Source organism: Ursus arctos, unplaced genomic scaffold (genome assembly GCF_023065955.2).
Source record: "Ursus arctos isolate Adak ecotype North America unplaced genomic scaffold, UrsArc2.0 scaffold_10, whole genome shotgun sequence".
Classification (NCBI taxonomy): Eukaryota; Metazoa; Chordata; class Mammalia; order Carnivora; family Ursidae; genus Ursus; species Ursus arctos.
The window spans coordinates 67,838,282-67,864,417 of NW_026622764.1; the positions used below are offsets into that span (position 1 = coordinate 67,838,282).

The 26,136-nt window shown below is 43.8% G+C and overlaps 1 protein-coding gene across 1 annotated transcript in view; it reads right to left on the reverse strand.

Annotated features, from left to right (window-relative positions):
- Positions 1 to 26,136, reverse strand: part of B3GLCT (beta 3-glucosyltransferase) — a 120,304-nt gene that overhangs the window by 83,301 nt on the left and 10,867 nt on the right. Inside the window, exons 2-4 of the mRNA XM_026493096.4 lie at positions 21,201 to 21,250; positions 12,769 to 12,808; positions 6,727 to 6,836 (exon numbers count right to left, since the gene is read on the reverse strand). Coding sequence (XP_026348881.2) covers positions 6,727 to 6,836; positions 12,769 to 12,808; positions 21,201 to 21,250 — 200 coding nt within the window. The remainder of the gene's footprint in view (positions 1 to 6,726; positions 6,837 to 12,768; positions 12,809 to 21,200; positions 21,251 to 26,136) is intronic.

Below are 26,136 nucleotides of genomic sequence, written 5' to 3' on the forward strand. Positions count from 1 at the left end.
ATGGTTTCAGATATGCACCGTCGTTCTAAAGGGCCCTGTGTATTGCCTAGAGTTGTCCTTTTAATTCGTAAGTACTTAGTATAACCACACATGTCCAGTTAATATTTGTTAGATAAATATTTTAAGATGCTTATCTCGGACGTCTAATACCTACCTAATGATATAGTCATTTCTATGAGGAAGCAGTTACCATCTACCTCCTAAGTAATTCAAAGAGCTAGAGGACCGGGGCGCCTGGGTGGCACAGCGGTTAAGCGCCTGCCTTCGGCTCAGGGCGTGATCCCGGCGTTACGGGATCGAGCCCCACATCAGGCTCCTCTGCTATGAGCCTGCTTCTTCCTCTCCCACTCCCCCTGCTTGTGTTCCCTCTCTCGCTGGCTGTCTCTATCTCTGTCAAATAAATAAATAAAATCTTTAAAAAAAAAAAAAAAAACAAAGAGCTAGAGGACCTTTCTCACCCTTCGCTCCACGCAGCCAAGAATGGTACTCTGCACGTAGAAGAGCACTTGGTAAAGTCCGCTGGCTGACTGATTCGAAGACACATACAACTACCAACTACAGAGCCGTTATAAGCTGCCTCGTAAGCTTCAAAACTGGAGCTGGGCCTGATAACTCCCAATGACCCAAATTATTTTAGAAACAAGGGAAAGGGTGTCACTTCTCCAGCCACAACTCCCCGTACAGTCCTAAGTTTCAGACGGAGAGTTAGTTTAGGCTCCTGCTTTCATATGTGCATTTAGAAGGATGAAAAATGTTTGTGTTGTTAGTAAGACCGCATTTAACACTCTGAGGCAAAACAGGCAGAGGTAACGACTTGCCAAAGCAAAGAGAACAGCGAGTAGCAGATGCGTAATCACAGAAACCATTAAATTTTTGCACCTTAATTTTTGGCAGATTTTGTAGTCAAGTGCAACCTGACGAGGGTAATGAATAAACAAACAGCAGTTCTAGACATCTGGTCCTGTGGGAGGAATAGATATTTTGGGCTATCAGATAAATATTCAAATGATAAAACTTACTGTTGATTCCTCCCTTGGCAAGCAACTTTTGTGAATGCTCATGGTGGGCAAATCTACGGGGAAAACCCAAATTGCAACCTGAACGCTTCATGGTTCAGGTCCCAAGTGACACGAGCACCCCAGACATCCTATTCAATTAGAGCACACCCCAGCGAAACCATGGGACTGTCCCCTCCCTGAAGGAGCCAGCATGCTCCCCACCCCATCACAGTGCTAGGGATGCCCTGACAACTTCTGCCTTAGGGTCTCTTCCGTGGCTGATGAATGAGTTGTCAATTCTTTCTCAAGAATAGGTCAATTTATTAAGTTCCAGTTAAATTTTAAGTAGGAAGCCATCCCTGCCTCTTAAAAAGACTTTGCCCCACCCCCATGTTTGGTGCATCTCAGCATTTAATTCTCTGAAGTTAACCTTATTGCTCTATTTTCATGTAGTTCTAGGTCAGGGTATCCCAATACTGCCCCAAGGATTGTCTGCAGACCCTGTATTAGCTGTCAATTATCTTTGGATCTTTGAAACCTAATCACATGTGTAGCATTTAAAAAAAAAAAAAAAAAACCTCTATAAAGAGAAAAAAATTAACCAGTATCAAGTACAGTTGCAGACTCTAAAATTGTTGTGGCCATTTCAACTACCAAAAGGCTGGATCTTACGAGCAAATTAAATCCAAGTATTACAGTTTTGTCGTAACTACCTCAGTATTCACAGTTGGCTTCCATCCTAGGAAAGAATTTCAGAATAAGAAAAATAGACTATCTTATAATTAAAGGGAAGTTTCCTTATTGCTTTCGTCTAGACTCCATTTATTATCACAGAAATTAAATGCTGGAAAAGAAGGGTTTGCTTAATGATGTTGCTTAATTACGTGTCTCTAAACGTAAAACCAATATTGCCACCTAGTGGCAATCTAAGACAGCTACTAAACACGTTTAAGGTGCAAATTGTAAACAGAAAGGACAATACAAATTAAGTATAAGCAAACTGAAAATAGAAGCATAAAAGAAACTGCTAGAAAAGGTGAATACTTGAGTGAAATGGACCTGCTTTCTAAGCTTTAAAAGCTGAGAAAAATGTATCAGTGAAAAATGCAGTTTCTAATATTGTCCACGTGTGGCATTCCATGAGGCGCCAAAGAGAAGTACAGAGCAGGTCTTGCCTCCCTTTGGATTCTGAAAGCAGAACAGATGCCCCGGAGGAGAAAGGGCACTGCAGGGGAGCTCATGTGGGATACCAAAGGAGCATCCCAGAAAGTGGCACCCGTCCTGCTGTCCGTCATGGTGGACCAAGGCTGTCAAAGGAAGAATAATAAACACTCGGCCATAAAAAGGAAGGAAACCCTGTCACGTGCTACAACACGGATGAACCTTGAGGCCATTACACTAAGTAGAATAAGCCAGTCCAAAAAAAAGACAAAGACTATGTGATGCCACTTCCATGAGGTATGTAGAGTAGTCAGATTCATAGAGACAAAGTAGAAGGGTGGTTGCCAAGGGCTGAGGGAAAGGGAAATGCAGAGTTGCTGTGTAGTGGGTATGGATCCAGTTTCAGTTGGGAAGACAAGAAGTTCTAGAAACTGGTTACACAATGTGAACGTTCTTCACCGTACCTGTACTTAAAAATGGTTGGGGGCAAATTTTACATGTTTTTTTTTTTTTTAACCACAATTAAGAATAAAAATAACAGTAACAACAGCACCAGCAACAGCAAAGTGCTCTGCCTGGGGATACCTTCTGAAGTAAGTGCACAGACAGGAGTCCCCACCAGATGGCCCAGTGAAATGGACATTTTTGAGACCCTCTCTTCCAAGTCCAGTCTTGGGAACAGGACAGTACTGATCACTGTTTGAAAGGCTATTCCTTCAGGTTCCCCAACATCAGACAATGCACCTTGTCTGTCTCCATCCCCAGAGTGCTGCTCCCGCTCTGCGCAGTCCCCAAACCCTGGTTTTCCCCAGGGCCCCACTGCTCTCCTGGGAGAAGCACCTTCAAGCTTTCAGCCCCTACCTGTCTATGTCCCCGATTCCAAATCCACCAGCTTCTGGTCAAACTGCTCTCCTGAGTTTCAAGAAAACAAATATCCAGCCTCCAGCACCTGACACCTCCACCTCAGACTTCATGGATAGAAACCTGACATCATCTTGCTCCCTGCAAACCTGCGAGTCCCACCCCACCTCAGCCCTAGCTGGGCACTGGTCCTGACTTCTCAGCCCTTCACCCCAACTGCCCCCCTTCTGGCCTCACATCTCCCCACCACCACCCCTACCAGCTCCACCCCCCGCCCCTAGCCCAGTGCCTCTCACACTGCCCCATGGCTAAGCACCAGCAGAGGTCTGCAGCCCCACTCAGAGCAGCGTCACCCTGGACAACTCCCAACGACCTCACACTAGGCTCCTTGCCCCAGTCTTAGCTCTGTTCAGCCACCGGAGTGATGGTTTTAAAATACGGAGCTGAGGGGCGCCTGGGTGGCTTAGTCCTTAAGCATCTGCCTTTGGCTCAGGGCGTGATCCAGGCGTTTATGGGATCGAGCCCCACATCAGGCTCCTCCACTGGGAGCCTGCTTCTTCCTCTCCCACTCTCCTGCTGTGTTCCCTCTCTCGCTGGCTGTCTCTCTCTCTGTCGAATAAATAAATAATCTTTAAAAATAAATTAAATAAATAAATAAATAAATAAAAATAAAATAAAATACGGAGCTGACACGCAGAGGCCCTAACGGCTCTCCCTAGCAGCCATGTTCAACTGGCGGTACTCGTACTAACAGGGATTGCGGGTTCCTCCTGCTTGTACTGCCAGGGGCCAGAGATGCTGAAGTCCTGGATCTCAAAGAAATGGTTCTCAAATGCGCAGAGTCCCCCGAGAGGCCCTGAAGAGGACACAGAGCTCCTCTGTGGGCAGGTTCCTACCTCACCTGCCGGGCTGTGGCACCTACACTGCCCACCTCCTCCACAACACGCTCCCGCTTCTCACCTAGCTGCCTTCCCCTGACTGGCTACAGAGGAGCCCTCCCTGCCCCTTAACCTCACAGTACCTGATTTCTTACTTATTTTTATCGTACTGTGGTAAGAACATTTAACACGAGCTCTGTCCTCTCAACGACTGTAGTGTACAACCAAGCACAATGCTGGACTGCAGATCAGAGCTAATTCATCTTACTCAATTGAAACTTGACACCTGCTGCTAACTCACTTCTCCCTCCCCTGGTTACCACCGCCCTGGCCTTTGATTATATGAATCTGATGATTTTAGATACCTCCTGTATGTGGAATCACGCAGTACTTGTCCTTCTGCACTTCTGCCTTGCTTTAAAATTGCCCGCGTATGGGCCTGTCTCCTCTCCTGGACTGTGGGCTCTTCAAGTGCAAGGACTATGCTTTGCTGATGCCTGTATGCCCAGTGCTTTGAATGGATGGGAGGTTCACAGATAAATTCTTCTATTGACTAGGTGAGTCCCTGATGTGTAAACAAAATCCTGACTTTAGCAGTGATGTCAATTTATCTCTTCTTCCTTTCAGAGATTAGAACTCCTTGCGTTTTGGCTGGATCCAAAGGCCCAACTAGATAATACTTTTCCCAGCTTAGGTGTGCCCACGTGACAATGGGATGTAGGGGGACATGATGGGAATGACGTATGCCACTTCAAGGTCATATCCTTAAAAGGAAACTGGTTGTCCTCCACACACCAGAACGCCAATGTCGTGGTAGTCAACCAGTTCCAGCCATGCTGATGAGGACAAGACACTTCAGCCGATGGCAAAGTAACAAAACATAGAATCCAGGAGCAGAGCTGCCAACTCCCGGCCCACCCAATATTTGTGAGGGGAAGTAAATCTCCACCTTCCATAAGTCATTGCTATGTTGTCTGTGCTGAAGTAGTCAAGCGAACTTTCTTCTTTTCCGTATTGTCTCTCAAAGATCCACTTACTCAAGAGATCATATTTTCCTAGCAACAACTCATACTCAGTTTTTTACTCTTTTCTCTACATTCTGTTGTTTCACGGGAAGAAGTAAAATAGCTATTCTAGTTAATAGGAGAGGCGTTCACCATTATCAATTTAAGAATTAACAAAAAATTTTTAAATAGAGAAAATAATTTACTTAAATTTTCATTTTAATATTTGTTCAGTTTCCTTTGGATTCCATTCCACTGCCATAGGTTGAATACCCATTATGTTTAAGATGCTGTGGAGGAAGAAAAAGCAGAACCACCTGGATTAAATGGGGAAGATACATAATCTAAAACACATGACTCTGCTTCTGCAGGACGGAAGGTATCTCGGAGAGCAAGGACACATATGGGTGCATAAGGATACACATGCTCTTAATTCATATGAGTAAGTGATACAGAAGTCTGTCCTGGTGTCATCACTGATTACACAATTTGGGGTAATTGCCAAGGCCCAGTGGAGCTAAATTCCATTAATGCCTATCTGGACCCAACAGAGGGATTATTCAGGTTATGGATTCCCCATCCTCCCTGCCTCGACCTTCATCTGACCGCTCCACTAGTCTCTTTACCAGAGCAAATGGAAGGAGGCCATTCAATCAAGGTTGCTGCGTGTCTGCCTCTCTGATAAATCAGACAAGGTTTAATAGAAGGAAATCTCCAAAGTCGGTTTCCAAACAAAGAAGTATTTTAATAAACTCATCACCTGCTCCTATCTCCAATTACCAAAAAACAATCTGTTTCTAGCATGCCAGTCTTTCCTTTCCCTTGAGAAGGTATGATCTTCCTAGGAGGGGAGGCAAGGACCTGTCCTTGTAAGGATGCTGGGAGGTTGTATGAATTTTATAGGTAAAGCATTTAAAGGCTAAGCACAACTAAACCTTATGCTCAGCAGTGTCTCAGCCTTGAATACCATTAAGGCTGCTAATTTGTCCATTGATAGTTCCAATCCTTTATTTCCCAGCACCCACCAACAGAAAGAAAGCAATCCGTCAGAGACACACATCTCCTGTCAAAGAGTTCTTGCCGACAGAGCTGAGGGATGGCATTCATCTATAGACAAGCACGTCTGTCTTGAAGGCCGTAGCAATGCAGTGTAGCGAGTGGGCTTGGGGGAATTTCTTTTGCTCGGCTAAAGAAAGCCCCTCTATGGCAAGACAAGAAGGTAAATCTTCCTTTACTCAAACCTCCAGCATTATTCACAGCAGCTTTAGATTCAGTTCATGCCTATTTTAAACATTATTAAAATATGTACCTGCAGGTGTCGATCTTTCCATAATCCACCTTGGATATTACATTAGAAATCAACCCAAAAGTTCAATTAATGATATCCAATTAAAAAACAGATTAAGAGACTCATAGAGGAAACACCACACTAAGGTTAATGAAAATGTTATTTCAACATGAAAATTGCCTTAGAACCTGGGACTAAAATTTTGAATATTAATTATCTCTGCTATTTTAAGCCCTGCTTTTAAAATGTTATTCCTTCCACTTCTTTTTATCATATTTTGTGACAAAACCACAATAGTCCTACACAATTATGCAAGTCTCTTAAATTTAGAAAAATAAGAAGAATTTAGAAGATGATGCTTTGAGCATCAGGAATTAACAAGAGAATTTTAAACAAGTCAATATTAAATAAGGAAAACAAGTCAGAAGAGTTATTCTTATTTAAATAAAACGATTCTCTACAGACAGAGTACTTTGGAAAACATGAAAGTAATAACAAATAAATAACTAGCAAGCATCCCAGCCATCACTACATACCTGTGTAAGATTTGCCGCTTGCTTTAAGATGCTTTTTTGTAACTGTTCTGCTCTCTTTGCATGAAAAGAATTACTTTGACTCTGGATGACAAATACAATTCCTTTTAAATCTAGAACCAAAAAAAAAAAAAATGTTTTCAGGTATTTATTTTTCAACAACTGAAATAAACTTAAAAACAAGTTAAAAAAAAAAAAGCTGCAAGGCAAGCCTTCTGGCCATAATCTTTTAGGGAAAAAAATTAAATGTAATCATAGTGACAAAAATCTCTTTAAACAGATCTCTGAAACATCCTTCCTAGAAGTTAGCAAGTAAATAAGCTCACTGTACTTGATCAAGTCTGTGGTAACAAACTGTGAATCTGCTCCCGCTTCTGTCGAAAGAATGACTGGAAACGTGAGAAAGTACAAAAATGTCTACAACACTAGCCTCCCCAGTGGCTGAAAATCTTGTTTGCCACTAGCCTTCTAACAAGTCACACGTAACCCTACATTGCACTGTTACCTGTTATGGGTTGACGGGTGTCCCCCAAACATCAGGCATTCAAGTCCTAACCCCCAGGAACTCCGAGTGTGGCCTCACTTGCAACTGGGTCTTTACAGAGAGGCACTCAAGTTAAAGTGAGGTTGTTGGCGGGGGCCCGAATCCAGTATATTTGATGTCCTTACACAAAGAGGAAATCTGGACACGGGTACACAGAGGGAAGATGATGTGAAGCCACCGGGAGAAAACAGCCACCTACAAGTCACAGAGAAAGGCCTCAGAAGAAACCAACCCTGCCCACACCTCGAGCTCAGACCTTTACCCTTCAGAACTGTGAGACACGTTTCCGCTGTTTAAGCCACACCATCTGTGGTACTTCATTTCAGCAGCCCTACCAAACTAATAACACTACCTCAAGAATGTTCCGGATGGCTCTTTAAGGTGACACTCAACAGTGACCGCTTCTGTCCCATCAGTTCACAAGAGCTTGCAAATAAATAACTCCATAATCTCTACTCTACTTCACAGGGCACCCAGCCAGAATTAAGTGTTATCTCCAGGAAAACAGCCCCAATGCCACAGGAGCAGGGCTTCAGCAAGAAGTACTGCATAGAAGCCCATCCACAACCATACTCGCAGTATTTGCCAGCCCCTTAGAGACTCACCTCGGGGTGGACAGCTTTCTTGCAATGACGAGCAGAGAGTAAACCCCCGAATGTTAGGCCCACATGACCAGGGAAGACTACTGGAGGTCTTGCCAGCAAAGATAGTTGCTCAGTCCCCACAATGGAGAAGCACGTTAGGTTCTGAGTTTGCAATAAAGCAACAGACAGAAACAGCCATTGGGTCAGCACCCTGCCCCCAGACAGGGGCACTGGCAGAAGGGAGACTTCACATAAACTATAGCCTCCTGCCCAGCTTACAGCAATGAATGTGGCGACCTACCCCCCACCATGTGCCTTTCCTTTTAACACCTCGACTCAGAGACATCATCTGGTTTTAATTTTATCCCATATATTTTATTGTTCTTATGTTCAGTTCTATGGTTCCATTCATTTATTCAATCACTCAAATATTCATACAACAAATAGCTCCACAGTGAGCCATCTAGATTCTAAAAATAATCCAAAATGCTCTTTGGTTAAAACTCAATAAAAAATTTAAAAGGAAATGTTCGACAACCTACTGAATATGACCTAATTCTTTTCCTATAGGAGTTTATATAAATATGAACATTCCACCTACCTACCTCTATTTCAAATCAACTTCTCGGCTCTATAAATAGGACACACAGGTAAGACTTAAACGAGTATCTTATATTTCAACTGAAATGTAATATTTGATCTACTATATCTGAAACATTAAACAAGTGACATATCAAAAGAGGAGTTATAAAGACTTACTTCTGTTAAAAATGAAATAAACTTCAGAGAATAATTTTTGCAAAATTTAATAAAGCTGAAGATGCACATTCCCAATGACCCAGAAACTCCACTCCTATTAATCATCCTTGAGAAACTTGCATATGTATAAACGAGGCTATATAACAAGAATGCTCACAACAGGATTGTATGAAAGGAAAATAAATTTGAAGCAATTCAAAGACCCACTAATAAGATATATAAACTGGAAAACTAAGCAGCAATGAAAATTAACTAGCACTTGATGCATCAATCCAGGTGGATATTGTAGATGAACCCTACAGACTGAAAAACAAAAGCAAGCTACAAAGGTATAACCATATAAATCGATGGTTTGTGAAAAGACAAGCACAAATATATATAAGATGGATTTTTACTATATATATATATATGTATGTATGTATATATCATACATGATCAGAAAATATAAAAGATTATATGAGAGTGATATAAACACCAAATCAAGATCATGGTTAAAAGGCTCCCACTGTGTTAGGAATGTTTTATTTCTTAAACTAGGTGGTAGATACACGGACGGTCATTATACTACTCTTTGCAGCTTCTGATATGTTCAACATAATTCCTAATAGAGTTTTAAAAAGAGCAGATCCATCTGTCAAAAGGTTAATCCTGCAGTAATCAACTCGTGCCTTTTTTTCTACCAGATCAGCAAAATTCCCAGTGTTCCCACAAAGACAACAGTTCTTCCACACAGGGAAGAGGTTTTGCAGGAAGAAAAAAAGTGAATTCTTCTCCTTTGCTTGTACCTGAGTCATGTGCTATGGGGTGTATTTGTTTTTTCTGCTCCTAAGAAATCATCAGCTTCCTTCTTCTCCTGCCTTGATCACACGTGCTACATGCACTCGCCCAGCAAGCGTCTCTACGTCTGTGCTGAGTGCAAGGGTCTGGCATACTGACGGAAGCAAGCACAGTCCCAGCAAGCACGAGCCTGAGCCGGGGTCAGAAGGCAGTCATCACAATGCAGAGCCAAGCAGGGAACCACGGGAGCACAGAGGAGGGAGAGCAAGTGTGAGCAGAGCTTCTGGAAAGGGGCATTTCCTGCATGTCCTTTAAAACGCAGCAACTTTCTGCAGACTTGGGCACAGAGGGTGGCAGGTCAGGGGCAGAGAAGGAAGAGGGGTTATCCCAGAGTGCACAGCCTGCCTTCTCTCTGCGGCATCAGGAGTCAATGACTGGGGAGTCTGTCAGGCATTGCCCAGAAAAAGACGAAGGGACCAGTCAGTGGTAATGTTAGAGGGGGAGGCTGGCTCAGCCAGATCAGATCATGAAGGATTTACGTGCACAGTAACGGGGTGGATCTATAGATGAATAGCTTTCAAACTGGGGAAGAGCCACAGAGCCATCCAGGACCCCCGAGAGTAGGGCCTTCCCAGAGGAAGCGATGAGGACCCTGTGTCCTGGGGATGCCCACAGAAGAGGTGGGAGGAGCTTCCCAACAGAGGGAACAGTGATGCTCTGGGAGAGCTAGTGGAATTAGGGCCCTGAAAACAGGAACAGTGAGGTACGGCTAAGAAATAGGCTGCATATGGGGCAGTTACTGGGGATGAGGGAAAGGAGGAAGGGTGCACCCAACCCAGTTCCTAAAACCCTGTTAATAATCAATGACAGAATACCATTTACAAGCCATTCAGCCCCACCTCCACTCCAGAAAAAAAGAAAGAAAAACAAAAAAACAGGTTAGCACAGTTAGGTGCTGAGCGCTGCTTATATACTTGAATTACTGGTGTTTCGTATATCAGCTCCAAGAAATATTTTTCTGACAGACATCCTAAGCCCTCCCTCACTAGATCACATTCTGGCTGAGTCTAGACCCCAGGGCTCACCTCTGTGGTGGTCTTCTCTGCCTACGCTGTCCCACCCTCTGACTCTTAAGCTCCTGCTGCCCAGTCAGTGGAGCTAAATAAGACGATCACCCTATTTCCTCATCGCTTCCGTCACACTCCTCTGAACCCACCGCAATTTGCCAACGGCAAACACTGTCACAACTCAAGACAGATGGTCGTTGTTTCTCCTCCAGGAATGTGCAATAAATGGGTCGTACACTGAGTGCCTGACGACAATGAGGGGCGTGATGAGCCGGAAGAGGAAGATAAAGAAATCAGTCAAGACTAGGAAAGAATCCGTGTGGGTCTGAGGCCAACGGTAAGCTGCAGAGAATTAAGGAAAGGTGATGGAAACAAGAAGGTCGTTAGAAAAGATCCCTGAAGGAGAAGTAATTCTTTGAAGGAAAAAGAAATCAAAGGTTCTCTATTTCTCAGTTGCTGAGCACCTATCGTGTGCCAAACGCTCTACTAATTTCTAATCCTTCCGGGTCCGAGGTAATCTAGAAACACGGATTCCATCCTGCTGCTGTCTCTCTGATGAGGAATCAGTGCGGGGTTCTTCTGAGAAAAGCCGAATAGCAAGCGGCCTTAGGACTAAAGGCTGAGGAGTACATATGCACGCACAGCACATGCATGAAGAGCCACTCCAATCGTGTTCTCCTTGGCGAGAATAACCGCCACCCATGAATCTACTGATGAGACAGTGAGCCGAAACAGAGAGAAGGCTATCCAGCCCGGAGTGTGGTAAGACTCTGACTCCTCTGGGAGGCTTGCTTTTATAGCCCGCCCCCAGCCCCCACAAGGTCTGCAAACCCAGGTTAACACTGTGGCAGATAAGGCCCCTGGGTCTTTTCTGGATATGCTGATACCAAATCACATATCACTAGCTTTGCCATTTGTAATTCCAAGAAAGTCGATTTACTTATCCAGGTAACTTCCCCTTGGTACTTTCAAGCCCATGTCCCAGACTAGCGACATTAGTTCATTTAATAACCGTTTTCGGATTTTCAGGGCACCTGGGTGGCTCAGTTGGTTAAGTGTCCGACTCTTGATTTTGGCTCAGGTCATGATTTCAGGGTCGTGAGACTGAGCACCACGTCAGGCACTGCGCTGGACATGGAGCCTGCTTAAGATTCTCTCTCTCCCATCTCCTCTGCCCCCTAGTCTAAAAATTAAAATTAAAAATAATCATTTTCTATAAGAAGCTCCAGGAGCCCCAACAAATCTCATAAAATAAACACACAAACAAATGCCCAAACCCACAAGTGCTGGCAGCAGAGAGAACATCTCCACATGGGGAGGAGTGGCTGAGCCATCCAGGGTGTCGTAATATAAAGAAGAAAAACCAATGAACCAACATGGCTCCTTCAATACGCCAGTCTCAGAGCTGAAGGCATGCATGTCCAGGGACCCAGCACAGGCCATCCTCCCCCTACCACCCAGGAGCCCTCTCCTGTCTTCTAGACTCCACAGAACTTAGACCTGTGAAAGGAAGGCCTAGAAAGGAAAGTGTGCCCTTTCTTTCCTGTCCAGGGCCCACCTTGCAGGTTCCCACAGCCTACTCTCGAACCACCGACATCGACAAAGTTCACACCCTTTGGGAAGAAACCCAACACACAGATGTCAGCCTTATCCTCTTGTCAACACACTGGGGCATATTTCTCACAATACCAGAAAACAAAAACAACAATTGTGACTTCATGGTCACATTTTTGAAGATACTTACAATATAGCGAAAGGGAGGACAAATAAGGGTGCACAGGGGCCATGATGCAGGTATGGGGCGTCTACAATGAACCAAGTAGCTGCTTCTGCACCAAGGTTCTCGGGATGGTTTGACAGATGTGGTTGGTAAGCTGACCCGTAGGGAAAGCAGTGTCTGCAAGTCAACAAGTGGGGAATCTGGCCCCAGGTAGAGGTTAGTCCTTTTCTCCCACTAAGTGTGGGCCTAGAATGACAGAGACTGTGTCTTATTCGTCCCCATCGCCCCCACAGTGGCCACCTGGCCCAGTCCTCCACCCTTATTGGAAACTCAGTAAATGAGGGTCAAGGGAATTCAAACTAACATATTGGCTATTTTTTCCAATACAAATCACACGCCACTACGTCGATCTGAAAAGTGTTCTCCCCGGGTCTTCCTGAGGGTAGATGCAAGGCCAGGCCCAAGACAGAACATTTGCACAGCAATACTGACCTTCTAAATAAAATCAGAAAGAGAATTCATTTCACTGAAATATAATTTACATGAAATACACCTGGGTACATACGCATAAGTTAAAAAAAAATCATTACTTACCTATGTCACTTTTCCTTGAGACACCACTTTTCTCCAAATTCTGTATTTTGGACAAAAGAGAAAAAGATAAATCTCACATAACAAATCTAGCAAAACACCAAATAAATATGCATGGTACACAGTAACATTTGGGGGAAGACACAGAAGAGGAGAGCTTGGCAATAAGATGGTGGTGGGGGTGGGGGAGGCAGCAACAATGAGCCTCTGCGTCATGACAGGAGCCTCCTACGAGGCCTTTTCTTACTTCTGACGTGCTCCTGGGCAAGTCACGTAATTGAACTGAGCCTCTTTCCTCCCATGTAAAATGGAACTAAAGCTAAGGCTTAACTGGTTCACAGTGTTCTTGGGAGAGTTCATTTAAAAATCCTGTGAACTCAAAAGCATGGCAAACAAAACAGAGACCGTATCAATGCCGGCAGTGTGTGGGCCATGAAGACGAGCCCCGCTAATGACGGTATTTACCATCTTGTGGGCCCAGACATACTGGCATCCAGAACATCGCCACGATATTCTCTTCCACCTGCGGAGCAGCACCGGGGGCCTCAACGGGGCCCGAGGAGGCAGTCAGCCTGCGGTTCATGAGCTCCAGAGCTCTGGACACAGAAATCCGGATGTGGGCACAGAAACACCTGACCCTGATCCTGGGTCGATCAGGGGAGGGGCTTGTAAAAGATTTCTCTGACAAAGTGCAAAGTGCCAGCAGCTAAATCTGCTGTTTTCATGGTCTTCTCCAGCAGACAAGGAAGGAATTTTCTCTCTAATTGCCCTTTTCTGCTTTCAACTGCCATTCACTATAATTATAACAATTGGACAGTGGCAAATATCCTTCAATTTTCTTCACAGACTGCAACAAGAAATGCACTTGTGAGCCTTTACGAACAAAACTGGGAACAGCTAAAAGCCAAGATGCAGCCACACAGAGATGTATCCTCTCAGAATGCCAAAGGGACCATGACAATAGACAGGGAGCAGAGACGGGGAAACACGGGACAGTGTCTACCTTTGGCAGCATTTCCTGCAATTATCTTGTCTCAGCAAAAGAAATACCACTGTGTGGAGGAGAACCCCATAGTTGTGTACTGATTTGTTATGCCTCGGGATCAAGTGACACTTTACTTAATCCTGATAAAACACGGATTTTTTGGAAAAGCCCACTAAAAAATACTGGAACGCTCGAGCTGGTTTTCTAACTGTGCTGAACCAAAACCGGGTTATCATTGTTAAGTCACCATGTATGGACTTACTGCATCTTCCACGCTCTAAACACCACCAGCAGCCAGGAGCACAGCCCCCCTCTCCCCCCAGAGAAGCAGCCCCGGCCTCAGAACCAGAAATACCACTCTGCGTTCACCATTAACCTGCTGCCCACCCCTTGGCCAAGCTGCCCGCTCCTTTCAAGGCCACGGCCTTGGCGGGTAGGTTAGGATCATGGAAAATTTGCAAGTTTAGATTTAAAAATAGCGGTGGAGTGGGTAAAGAAAATATGGTGTATATACAGAGTGGAATATTATTCAGCTTTAAAAAGGAAGGACATTCTGGCACATGCTACGCCCAGGTACCCTGAGGACATGATGCTGTGTGAAATAAGCCAGACGCAAAAAGACAAATACTGTACCATTCCACTGACAGCATCGTCTGATTCACAGAAACGGAAAGTAGAGGGGCGGTTGCCAGGGGCCAGGGGGAGAACAGAGAGCTGTTTAATAGGGACATTTTTAGTTTTGTGAGATGGAAAGAGTCCTGGAGATTGTCTGCAGGACGCTATGAATATCCTTAGTACTGCTGAACTGTACACTTAGAAATGGTTAAGATGGTAAATTTTACGTGTATTTTATGATTTTTAAAAAGAGAGATGATCCAACCCAACACTGCCCTTTACAAATGAGAAAATGGAGGTTCAGAACAGGTGAAGGATTTGCCCAAAGCCCAACAGTCTTTCTAGGCACAGACCCAGGCTTAAAACCCAAGTCTTCTGAGTTCTTCCCAATGTTCCTATTATCCACCCACAGGATAATGCATGCCCTGTCTTCCTCCAGAGCTATTCTTCAGAAAATGGGCACCAGAAGAACCACTTGGGAGTGAGCTCCAAGTGACACCCACAACAAAAGTCACCTTTAGCAACAAGCTGAAAGAGAAAAAAAACAACAACACTGAACTCAGTGTTTCCCAACTGAGTAACTTAAGCGGGAAACCAACTGGACTTCCTACCACATCTCTTTATGAAACCAAAGAAAATCAACCAAAATTACACATCTTTCCATTTGTTATCAAGCCCTGCGGCTCCAAATGGCTGAAAACAACAGCTCGGAAATGATTAACCATTTCGAATGGCTCGATTTGTAAACTGTAAAAATAAAACATCCAAGAACGCTTGCATTAAGTGAACTGAATAGAACCAAAGTGGTCTTGAGCAATTTCCCCTTTGAGAAAGAAAATTAGACTCAATGAACGAACTGACAGGACATTTAAAATTCTGTCTCCAGCTTTCCTCGTGAAAAGGCTTAGCTCTTCCTAAGCAGAAACACGTGGTTTGTTTTATTATCTCTGCTGCCGCATGTTTCTTACACTGACTATCAATATCAGTCAAAATGTGCTGTCCAAGTTTTGTAAGTCAACTGAATTGCTCCGCAGATAGGAAAGAGATTTCTTACTAATGTATCTACCCCACAGACAGCTCCTCCCCTAGCTGGAAAGACACATCCAAGTCACCCTTTGGTACGGGTTTTATCTGTGAAGGCACGATAGGTGTGAACATCTGCGATCCACATACACACTGACTCATTTACAAAACCTTCAAGAAAAGAAGGTAAAACATCCTCCAAAGAATTCGATAGCAAATCTTTTAGGAAGAAAAGTAAAATGGCATCTTGTACCCAGTCGCAAACAAACTCCACCCGCGAGATGTTGAATAAAATGACTTGGTCAGGGTGTGTTCATCAGTGGACTCGGCTAAAAGCGGGTCCTGTGTTTAACTTCTGCCCCCACCACTTACTAGCTCAGGCCTCAGTGTCTCATCTGTAAACAGGAAGAATAATTATAAGACCTATGTCACAGGGTCACTGTGGGAATTTCGTTAGGTAATATAATGCTCAGCGTAGCGTCTGCCCAAAGAAAATGCTCGGTAGTTGTTAACTTGTCTTTTTTAATCATGAACATCATCCGCCTCATATGAAGTCAACTAACACCATAACAAAAATTTAACTGATAGAAGCAGTAAGGTCTATGGTTCCTCTTTTTTACTCTGATTTGTTTAAGGTTCCCCCTTGAAAGGCTATGTAAGGTATTTCTTGCTGTCACATCAGGTACACATTTCAAAAGAGTCTAGCACAGTTTAACTGGTGGACACACACACACAATCTTCAAGACAGCTTTCTGGTATAGGTTCTATTACCCCATCTCCTAGATGAGGAAGCTGAGGCAGAGAGGGTCAGTAAGTCCCACAGCATATCAGTGTTGGAAGAGGGGCGTGAACCACAGTGTCCAACTCTACTCCTACATCACACAGGACACAGTATCATAAACCACCTCAGGGTGTAAGTATGGGCAGACTACAGGTTGAAGCAGGTACGTATCCATGGCTGAGGGGGTGCCGCAGTTGAGGGGGCATCGCGGCCTGGAGCATGAGCCTGGGTGGGCAGGCTCCCCTGAAAGCTGAGCTAGGTCAGAATCCGGGTCGGTGCCGGGGACCAGAAACCCAGAAAAGGAGCCTGGGCCCAGAAGTCAGGCCCCAGGAGGTAAGACAGGGCACTGGCAGCACCAGGAATTCGGATGTGAAGCCACCTGATGCCCTGATGTGCGGGGCGGGCCCCCAGCCCTGAGCAAGGCTGCCTGCATTCCAGAAAGAGCACCACCTGGGGCCCCGACTCCAGCAAGCAGTGAGGTGAGAGGGAGGGAAGACGGCTGCTTCTGAGCAGCTTGGCCAGGCAGGTTCTGATCCATTCTGCCGAGGGTGATCAACTAATGATAATCCCAAATTAACATGGTTGTTGTTAAGAGCCTTAACTCCTATCTCCAGTTTCATCTACAGACTTTGGGCGACCTTGGACAAAGGAATTCTTCTCTAGCTCCAGACTTGGGTATGGTCTACAGTGGACATTTTATCTCTGCCTCTCCTCAGGGAATTAACAGCTTTTCTGGTTCCGTGGCCTAAGCACAGATGGGGTTAATGACATTTTTCAAGGACTTTAATACCTTTGCTTGAAAAATTACACTAAGATATAAGACTTACCTTACTTCTATCTATATTTATATCTATATATATATTTAAGAACACAGATATATATATATTTCCCCATTTGAAAAGCTGAGTTAGAACCTATGCTTGAAAGTATAGACTAGAATTCTCAATCCATTACACAAAATTTTAGCTCCCTATTAATATCCCCTAGGTAACACTTTAAATTCACTACAAATGAGCTTTATTGTTGCCAAACACACATACACATTATAATGCACACAGCTATATAATATAAAATTACAGTGTGAAAAATTCAAGGATGCAGGAAATTGAGATTCTGATTTTCCTTTTATTTTCTTTTCAAGATTTTATTTATTTATTTGAGCGAGAGCAGAACGAGAGAGAGCACACGAACAGGGGGGAAGGGCAGAGGGAGAGGGAGAAACAGATTACTCTCCAAGCAGGGAGCTGCCCCCTCCCCCACATGCCAAGCTCCATCTCAGGACCCTGGGATCATGACCTGAGCCCAAGGCAGACGCTTAACTGACTGAGCCACCCAGGCGCCTTTTAAATGCCATGTGAACTCAGTCAAATCACGTAACTCCTCTGAGGCTAAGTTTTTCTGCTATGCAGGCATGCCTCAGTGTTTCATTGTGCTTTGCTTTATCATGCTTTTCAGATACTGTGTTTTTTATAAATCGAAGGTCTGTGACAACCCCGCATCCAGCAAGTCTATCAGTGCCATTTTTTTCCAACAGCATTTGCTCACTTTGTGTCTCTGTGTCACATTTTGGTGATTGTCACAATATTTCAAATGTTTTCATTATGATTACATTTGTTATGATGATCTGTGATCACTGATCTTTGATGTCACTATTGTAATTGTTCTGGGGTGTCACGAGCTGCACCTATATAAGATGGTAAACTTCAATGACAAATGTGTGTGTTCTGACTGCTCCACTAACTCGCTGTTCCCCCATCTCTCTCCCTCTTCTCTGGGCTCCCTATTCCGAGACACAACAATACTGAAATTAGGCCAATCAGTAACCCTACAGTGGCCTCTAAGTGCTCAAGTAAAAGGGAGAGTTGCACATCTTTCACTTTAAATCAAAAATTAAAAATGGTTAAGCTTAGTGAGGAAGGCACATTGAGAGCTGAGATAGGCTGAAAGCTAGACCGCTTGCAGCAAACATTAGCCAAGTTGGGAATGTGAAAGACAAGTTCTTGGAGGAAATTAAAAGCACTGCTCCGGTGAACACATGAATGGTAAGAAAGAGAAACAGCCTTACTGCTGATATGGAGAAATTCCAAACAGTCTGGAGAGGAGTTCAAACCAGCCCCAACATTCCCTTAAGCCGAAGCCTAACCCAGAGCAAGGCCCTAACTCTGTCATTCTGTGAGGGCTGCGAGAGGTGAGGAAGCAGCAGAAGGAAAGTCTGAGGCTGGCAGAGGTTGGTCCATGAGGTGTAAGGAGAGAAGTCAGTTCCGTAACATGAGGTTCAGGGTGAAGCAGCAAGTGCTGGTGGAGAAGCTGCAGCAAGTTCCCCAGAAGGTCCAGCTACCATAGTAATGACGGGGCTACACACAACAACAGGTTTTCAGTGTAGACGAGACAGCCTTCTACTGGAAGATGCCACAGAGGACTTTCAGAGCTAGAGAGGAGAAGTCAGTGCCTGGCTTCAAAGCTTCAAAGGACAAGCTGACTCTCTTATTGGGGTTAAAGCAGCTGGTGACTGGAAGCTAATACCTATGCTCACTGACCGATCCAAAAACCCTAGGGCCCTTAAGAATTATGCTAAACTGAACACCTGGCTGGTTCCGTGAGTTAAGTATCTGCCTTCAGCTTAGGCTGTGATCCCAGGGTCCTGGGATCGAGTCCCACATCAGGCTCCCTGCTCAGTAGGGAGTCTGCTTTTCCCTCTACCCCTCCCCTGCCCCGCTCATGCTCTCTCTCTCTCACTCTCTCAAATAAACAAATAAAATCTTAAAAAAAAAAATACACTGAGCACTGAGTAATATATGGAATTGCTGAATTGCTACATTGTATACCCAAAAAATATAACACCGGAGATTAACTATACCGGAATTAAAATTCTTTAAAATTGAAGATAAATAAAAAGAAACACATTTCATGAGGTAATATAATGATCTCATGGTGATTCTCTGATGGATCTGGGCAAAGAAAATTGAAAACCTTCTGGAAAGGATTCACCATTCTACATGCCATTAAGAACATTCATGACTCATGGGAAGAGATCAAAATATGGACGTTAACAGGAGTTTGAAGGAAGTTGATTCCAACCCTCGTGGATGACTCTGAGGAATTCAAGACTTCAGCAGAAGCAGTGACTAACTGCATTTGTGGTGGAAATAGCAAGAAGACTGGAATTAGAAGTGGAACTGGGGGCAGGGGGGTGGTGGTATGGGCAAAACGAATGAAGAAGAGAGAGAGTTATGGGCTTCCAAGTATGAAATGAATAAGGCACGGGGATGAAAGGCACAGAACAGGGAGTAGAGTCGATGATCTTGTAATAGTGTTGTATGGTGACAGATGAGAGCTACATTTGCGGGGAGCATAGCAGAATTACAGACTTGTCTAATCACAGTGTTGTACACTTGACACTAATGTAACATTGTGTGTCAACTCTACTTCAATTTAAAAAAAAAAAAAAGAAAGAAATGGAGCCTGAAGATGGGTCCACCTCATGATCAAACTTGAATGGATAAGGAGTTGCTTCTCATGGATGAGCAAAGAGAGTGGTTTCTTGAGACGGAAACTACTCCTCGTGGAGATGCCGTGAAGATTGTTGAAATGACAACCAAGGATTTAGAATCTTACATCAACTTAGTAGATAAAGCAACAGCAGGATTTGAGAGGATTGACTCCAGTTTTGAAAGAAGTTCTACTGTGGGTAAAATGCTATCAAACAGCATCACCCACTACAGAGAAATCATTCATGAAAGGAAGAGTCAATCGATGGGGCAAACTTTATTGTTGTCTTCTTTTAAGAAATTGCCACAGCCACCCCAGCGTTCAGCAGCCATCGACAGTAAGGCAAGACCCTCCACCAGCAAAAAGATTACGACTCACTAAAAGCTCAGATGACGGTTACCATTTTTTTTTTGCAATAAATTACTTTTTAATTCAGGCATATGTTTTAAACAATGCTATTACACACTTAACAGACTACAGTATAGTGTAAACACAACTTTCATGATGCGCTGAAAACCAAAAAAGTCATCTGACTCGCTTTATTGCAGTATTCGCTTTCTTATGGTACTCGCTTTATTGCAGTGGTCTGGAACCAAGCCCACACATCCCTAAGGTACGCCTGTACATGGGAATATCTGTTTTGCTTAGCAATAACAGGATCATTGAGAAGATCAAGTTAATGAAATGTCTGAAAATGTTTTATTAACCATAATGGATCTTACAACCAAAGGAAATCATTATTATTGTTCCTGTATAGGAAATCCACAGTACAGTTAGAACAGATAATATTCTGTTGACAAAAGAAACACCCTTTTAAAAAAATGTTTTTACACTAATTGTGGGATAAAAAATCAAGTCAACTGAGCCTTAACTAATATGATAAAGACAATTCATATTCTTAAAATACTGTTTCTCTTTTAAAAAAAAAATACTGTTTCTCTTTCTCATTTGCTAAACTCCTCCAGGGCAAAGTCTAAATGGTAGACTTTAGGTGAAGTTCTTGAATGCAACCAATGATGAAAAAAGCAGCAGCTCTGAGATTTGGGTAAGTGGTGTCCTGTCTCCATGGGTCCCCCAGGTCTCAGTTCCTGGGTCTAACTGTGCAAGGAGCCTGGAAGTCACCTTTGGGGATTCTCACACAGGGCCACCTTCAGGGAAAGGGATACTCAGGCTCTTGTGACCCCAGCGACATAGCAAAAGACTCCTTTCTCAGACTGGGAAAACGAAGCCCAAGTTTAGATGTGGTCAGACTAGAGAAAACTAGGGTCTCCAAGTCTTCTAAAATGTCTAATTTCATTTCAAAATACTTCTTCTTAAAATGAAATTCGAAACCTACTTGGTCTGCTTTAACTATCACAGGACTGTTTGTAAAGCAAGCTTATCTGTAGGTTGCCATTAGGGATTAAAAATCTGTGTTGACCAACATTTCATTAATTCATAAAAAAAAATCGGTAACTGTTGAAAGACGAAATCATCACAGCTCCCATTAAAGCAAATACAAATGACTCTTAGGAAGAATAGATTTGATCATGAGAATAGTACCTTAGATTGCTTGACCTCTTTCTTTATATCTTCAGAAACCAAAGCAAAAGCTGGAAAAAAGAAAACATTTTTCCATTAAAATTATCAATTAAGATTCATTCTCACATTCAACAGTTGTGCTTAAAATGAGGGGGAAAAAAAGGTACTTTAATAAGACATACTTTGCTCATTAAAAGCAGCTGCATTGCTACAAACCAGCACGGTGGGCCACCTTCATCTCCGGACCTGAAATTATTCATCGGCGGGAAGCCAACGTGCTTAAGCTACCAATCTAAAGAAATACTACATCAAAGAAATTAGACTCTGTATAACATTTGTGTCTACGGATATAAACTACAAAACAGATGCGTACAAAATACACCTTCTTAGCAACCTTCATTCTGGTGCCTTCTAAAGCAAAGGGGAATTCCTGAGAATCTAAAGGGAAGCGTACAAATTCCTACTCACACAGTCACTGCCAGAGCCCGGCAGGCGACGGAGCTAAATCTGGGGCAAGCTTTCAGTCTCGGGGCTGCCAGGGTAGAAGTGTGGTGCAGATAATGGTGCCGCACGCAGGGGAGGCTTAACAGAGCCCGCTCACGCAATGGGGCCGGAGAGTGAGGGGAATTAAAATCATTCCCTATTTAGAAGGATTTCATGTTTTGAGTTGGAGCCCATAAGCAAAGATATCCCTACAGACACACCTAGGCTCTACATTTAAAATCATCATCATAATACTAATAACAACATGACAGGAACACTTTGAAAATACAAAGCGAAATAATAAACCCAAGTCAGGAAGGTTACACCAGACAAAAAAATAATAATATTATTTTCATTTGGTAGTGCATTTCTCCTGAGGAGCTAAGAGGAAAGCACCTCATAGAGTTTGCTTTCTCCAGTTAGCATCCCCAGGAGAAAATGGGCAATGGCATAGAGCAGTAATGTACAAAAAGTGCCGGACAGCCGATTCCACGAGGCGGTAATGTAGTACAAGGGGTTTCGGCGGTAAGTCTCCCGCGGTAACAGGAAGCAGCAGACGACCTCCTCCATCCAGACCCCTCCGACCCCTCCCCCACCCTCACCCCCAGACATCCACTGCCTCAAATTCTCTCTCCATTAACATAGGCTCAAAGGAAATAACCGAACACATTCACACAAAAATGCAAATGACTGACATCATTTAATCATTTCCATTTCCAGGATGACATTTCAAAAGGCAGGGGGAAATTGAAACATAAGCCAAATGCACCTCTGTATGTGGGATCTGGATAACAGCAGATGCTACAGGAGGCCTGCCTGAGACCACCTCCTCTAAATAATAATCCCCAACTCCACCCCTCCTTACCTTCCTCACTCTTCCTTTTTCTCCAGAGCACTTACCACCATAATACATGTTTATATTTTTTTGTCTATTTCTTGTCTTACATATTAGTTTATTGTAAGCTCCATGAAGGCAGGAATGTGGTTTTATTGACTGCCTGCCTCATACCGAGAACACAGCCAGCATGCAGAGGAAGGTCAATAAATATTTATCAAATAAATGAATCGATCAGTGAATACAAGTCTTTACAACGGCACTGGGATCCCATCACTTACGGGCTATCTACTCCTTACACCAGGTAGCAACAACCAAGCAAACTGAAGGAATTTAGTGTATCCTCCCAACACCAATTTATTGTCAGTAGGATCTGATCGACTTTCTCACTTTACATACAAACATACACAGACACACACACATACACACACGAAGCCCAAATCATTCATTAAATTCTAAGAAGAAAGGAGAGATTTAACCCCAAATACCATTTTAAATTCTGCTCCCGGGTATTTAATTCTTTGGTTCTGTCATATTTGACTTACCTCTAAACTAGCATGCACACTTAAAACCCTCAAGAAGATATCAAAAATAGACTTATTAATGAATATCACACAGGGAAGTCACAACATGTTAATATCACTCAGCACCACAGAATTACAAGAAACAGAACATTCCAACAACTTGCAGGATATAACAACTGTGGTCAATCTAAGACACAACTCTGAGTCCAAAATCCGTCTCTGCCGACTCCATCAATTCTTAATCCCAAACACAGACAGTTAAAGCTCTCCGGGCTAGAATTCCCTCTTTTGTCAAGATAAAAAAAAAAAAACAAAACAAAAAAAAAAACACCTTCTCAGTTTAACACATTCAGTGACTCATCATCTAATAACCAGGATTTAGTCTTTCCTCACTTCTTTTGCAGGCCAGATGGCTATGGAAAAAGAAGAGTATGTCAACATGAAAGCCCTTTAGAATGCAGACTCTATACTGAAGAAAACATGTCTTTATTTGGTATTGGTTCTGCAAGTTACTAACACATCACCTTTCATAAGTAAGCAGCTAATGTCATTTGTTAATGTTTCGCGTAGGAATCACACGGAGGGAAGACATTCCCAATAAATCAAGTGAATTCCACATATGTTCCTTGTCATAATCAAGACAACATACCTCTACTCAGGCAATGCTTAACTGAAGTGAGCGTAAACTAGATTTTAGTTTAGTTCCTTCCCAAACCACAAAGGCCTAGAGTTAAAATATCCTTTAAAACACACACACACACGCACACACACACACACACACACAACTGTCATTTGTCCCTATCACACTCTGCTGTGAAATTAAGAACTCCTTTTTCCCCATGATAGAATAAAGTATACAATGTTTAAAGCAGTAATAAAGAGGTGTCTGGCTGGTTCAGTCAGTAGAGCATGGGACTCTTGATCTTGGGTCATGAGTTCAAGTCCCACGTTGGGCATAAAGCTTACTTAAAAAAATAAAGCACTAAGGTAAGAAATGCATCAGTTACTTTCAAGTACAAGAGCAAATCACATGGCAAGATAGTCCTCATTAAATGAATATTAAAAAAAACTAGTTGGTTTTATGTTTCCATAATCTAAATAAAACAAACCACCAAGGAACCAAACTCATTTTGAAGGCACAGAATATGCTATACCACTAATAAATCCAATCTTAAAATAATGAATCCTTTACAAAATTCCTACCCACAAAATCCCGGCTTTCACAGTTGGTGCAAATGAAGGAGAAATGGTAAAATTAGAGGAGAAAGTGAGAAAAATTAGCAAGCGAGGTAAGAAATTACCTGTCACACAGTGGGATTTTAACAGTGTGCCTGAGGGGTGGGGGGGGGAAGAACGAGGGAGGAAAGGATCCCCCAACTCTGCCAGAGGGAGTGGCCACCTGGGGCTGGATGTTTGCTGTTTGGCTTCATCCTAATTTCCAGATTCAGTGGGGAAAAAATATTCTTGAAAGCTTGGCCTTAATGTGCAGTTGGAGAACTGTTCCAAGGTAAATCATGCTCTTATATGCCAAACTGCTGTTTAAAAGTAATTTTCCCTTTTCTATTTTCAACATGAATTCTTGTGAATTGCTACAGGGAACTATATTTAAAGTGCAAATCAGGACGGGCAATAGAAATAAGACCTTTCCGAGATAACTTTAAATAATTCAAGCCAACTAATGTGTTAGCACACCTATTCTAAGAGATAAATCAAGATTTTACAACTAACCTGGGACTAAGATTTATAGGCCAGCCTAAGCCCTGGAGTGCCAGAAAACTGGAGAGGAATTAATTGCAACGCATTTAAGCAACACTAATCAACTATCTTTTCTTGTTCCTGGGAGGGAGCAAGGGACCCCAGGCCCACGCAGGAAGGACATGTGTACCTCCTAGCTCCTCACTCCGTTTTGTTCCTCTTTCCTGATTTGTCCTCCCAGACTCTCCCAGGAACATCTTTCATAGAAACCAGATTAAACACAAAAAAACAAAAACCACTGAGACATTAAATATCCCCCGTTCAGAGGGGAGGGGTGCTGCCGGGATTAAGTGAGGTAAGGGACACAGTGTTTAGCTCCGTCATTGTTGCCATAATGCCCCTGGTGGGGCAATGAGCGCTGTCTGGCCAGTGTCTAAGTGGTCGTGGGCCCTACCCTGGAGCCGGGAGGGAGGAAGGGAATGGAACTGCGTCCCTGGCTCTGCCATCTGGGACAAAGCCCCAGCACACACGCTGGAAGCTTGCAGCTGGGGCCCCTGCACGACTCAGGGTCTCGCACAGGCTCTGCCCCACTTTTTCTTCTGACACACTGTGGGAGAGAGCCTGTGGGGCTTCCCTTTCTTTCCTGTGACCTACTTACAACACGTTTCACCCAGCACAGCTCCTCCCGGAGTGGCTCCAGCTCCCTGGAGCTTTCCAGGTTGAATTCCAAGTTCTCCAAGAGGAGGCCTTAAGCTCCAGGATGTGCAGCCCACAGCTGATTGACTTAGTTGCAATTACCTGCTTTGGAGATAATCCATGCCAGCAGAGTGACCAGAAACAAATGCACCCCCACCCAGCGACAGGAGCCAGAGCCTGCCTTTCCTTCCTCCTCTTCAGACAAATCTCTCCCCTGGGGCTGTGCACACCCTGGGTAGCAGGTCCATCCACCCACCTTGAGGCACCACCACCCAAATTGAAGATGGGGGGCCCCTGGCACTCCACATGGGCCGAGGACAGAACCAGCCCAGGCATGTGGCCAGAGATCAAATGGTTTCGCCTGTGTTATGTTTCTAGCACAGGGCCTAGCACATGCTAAGTGCTTTGGGCCTTAGCAGTTACTGTCATTATTATTAGTTTATACTTTCATTTGTGCAACAGAAAATCAGAGAGTGGCTGGGTGCATCGTGCCACACGTTCTGCTAGGGGCCGGGGAAGATGTGTAAGCAGCTACCCAAGGAGCTGACATGAGGCACACGTCCCTCAGTCAACAGCCAAGTGCACAAGTGCCCACGCCACTGGCTGTCATTCTAATGGGAGTCCCTGAGAGAGCACCTGGGGTAGAGACAAAGGCCATCTCACCCAAGGCAGGGCAGCAGAGGGAAGGGGAGTCTTCTGGAGAGGAAAGCACTGCTTGGACCAA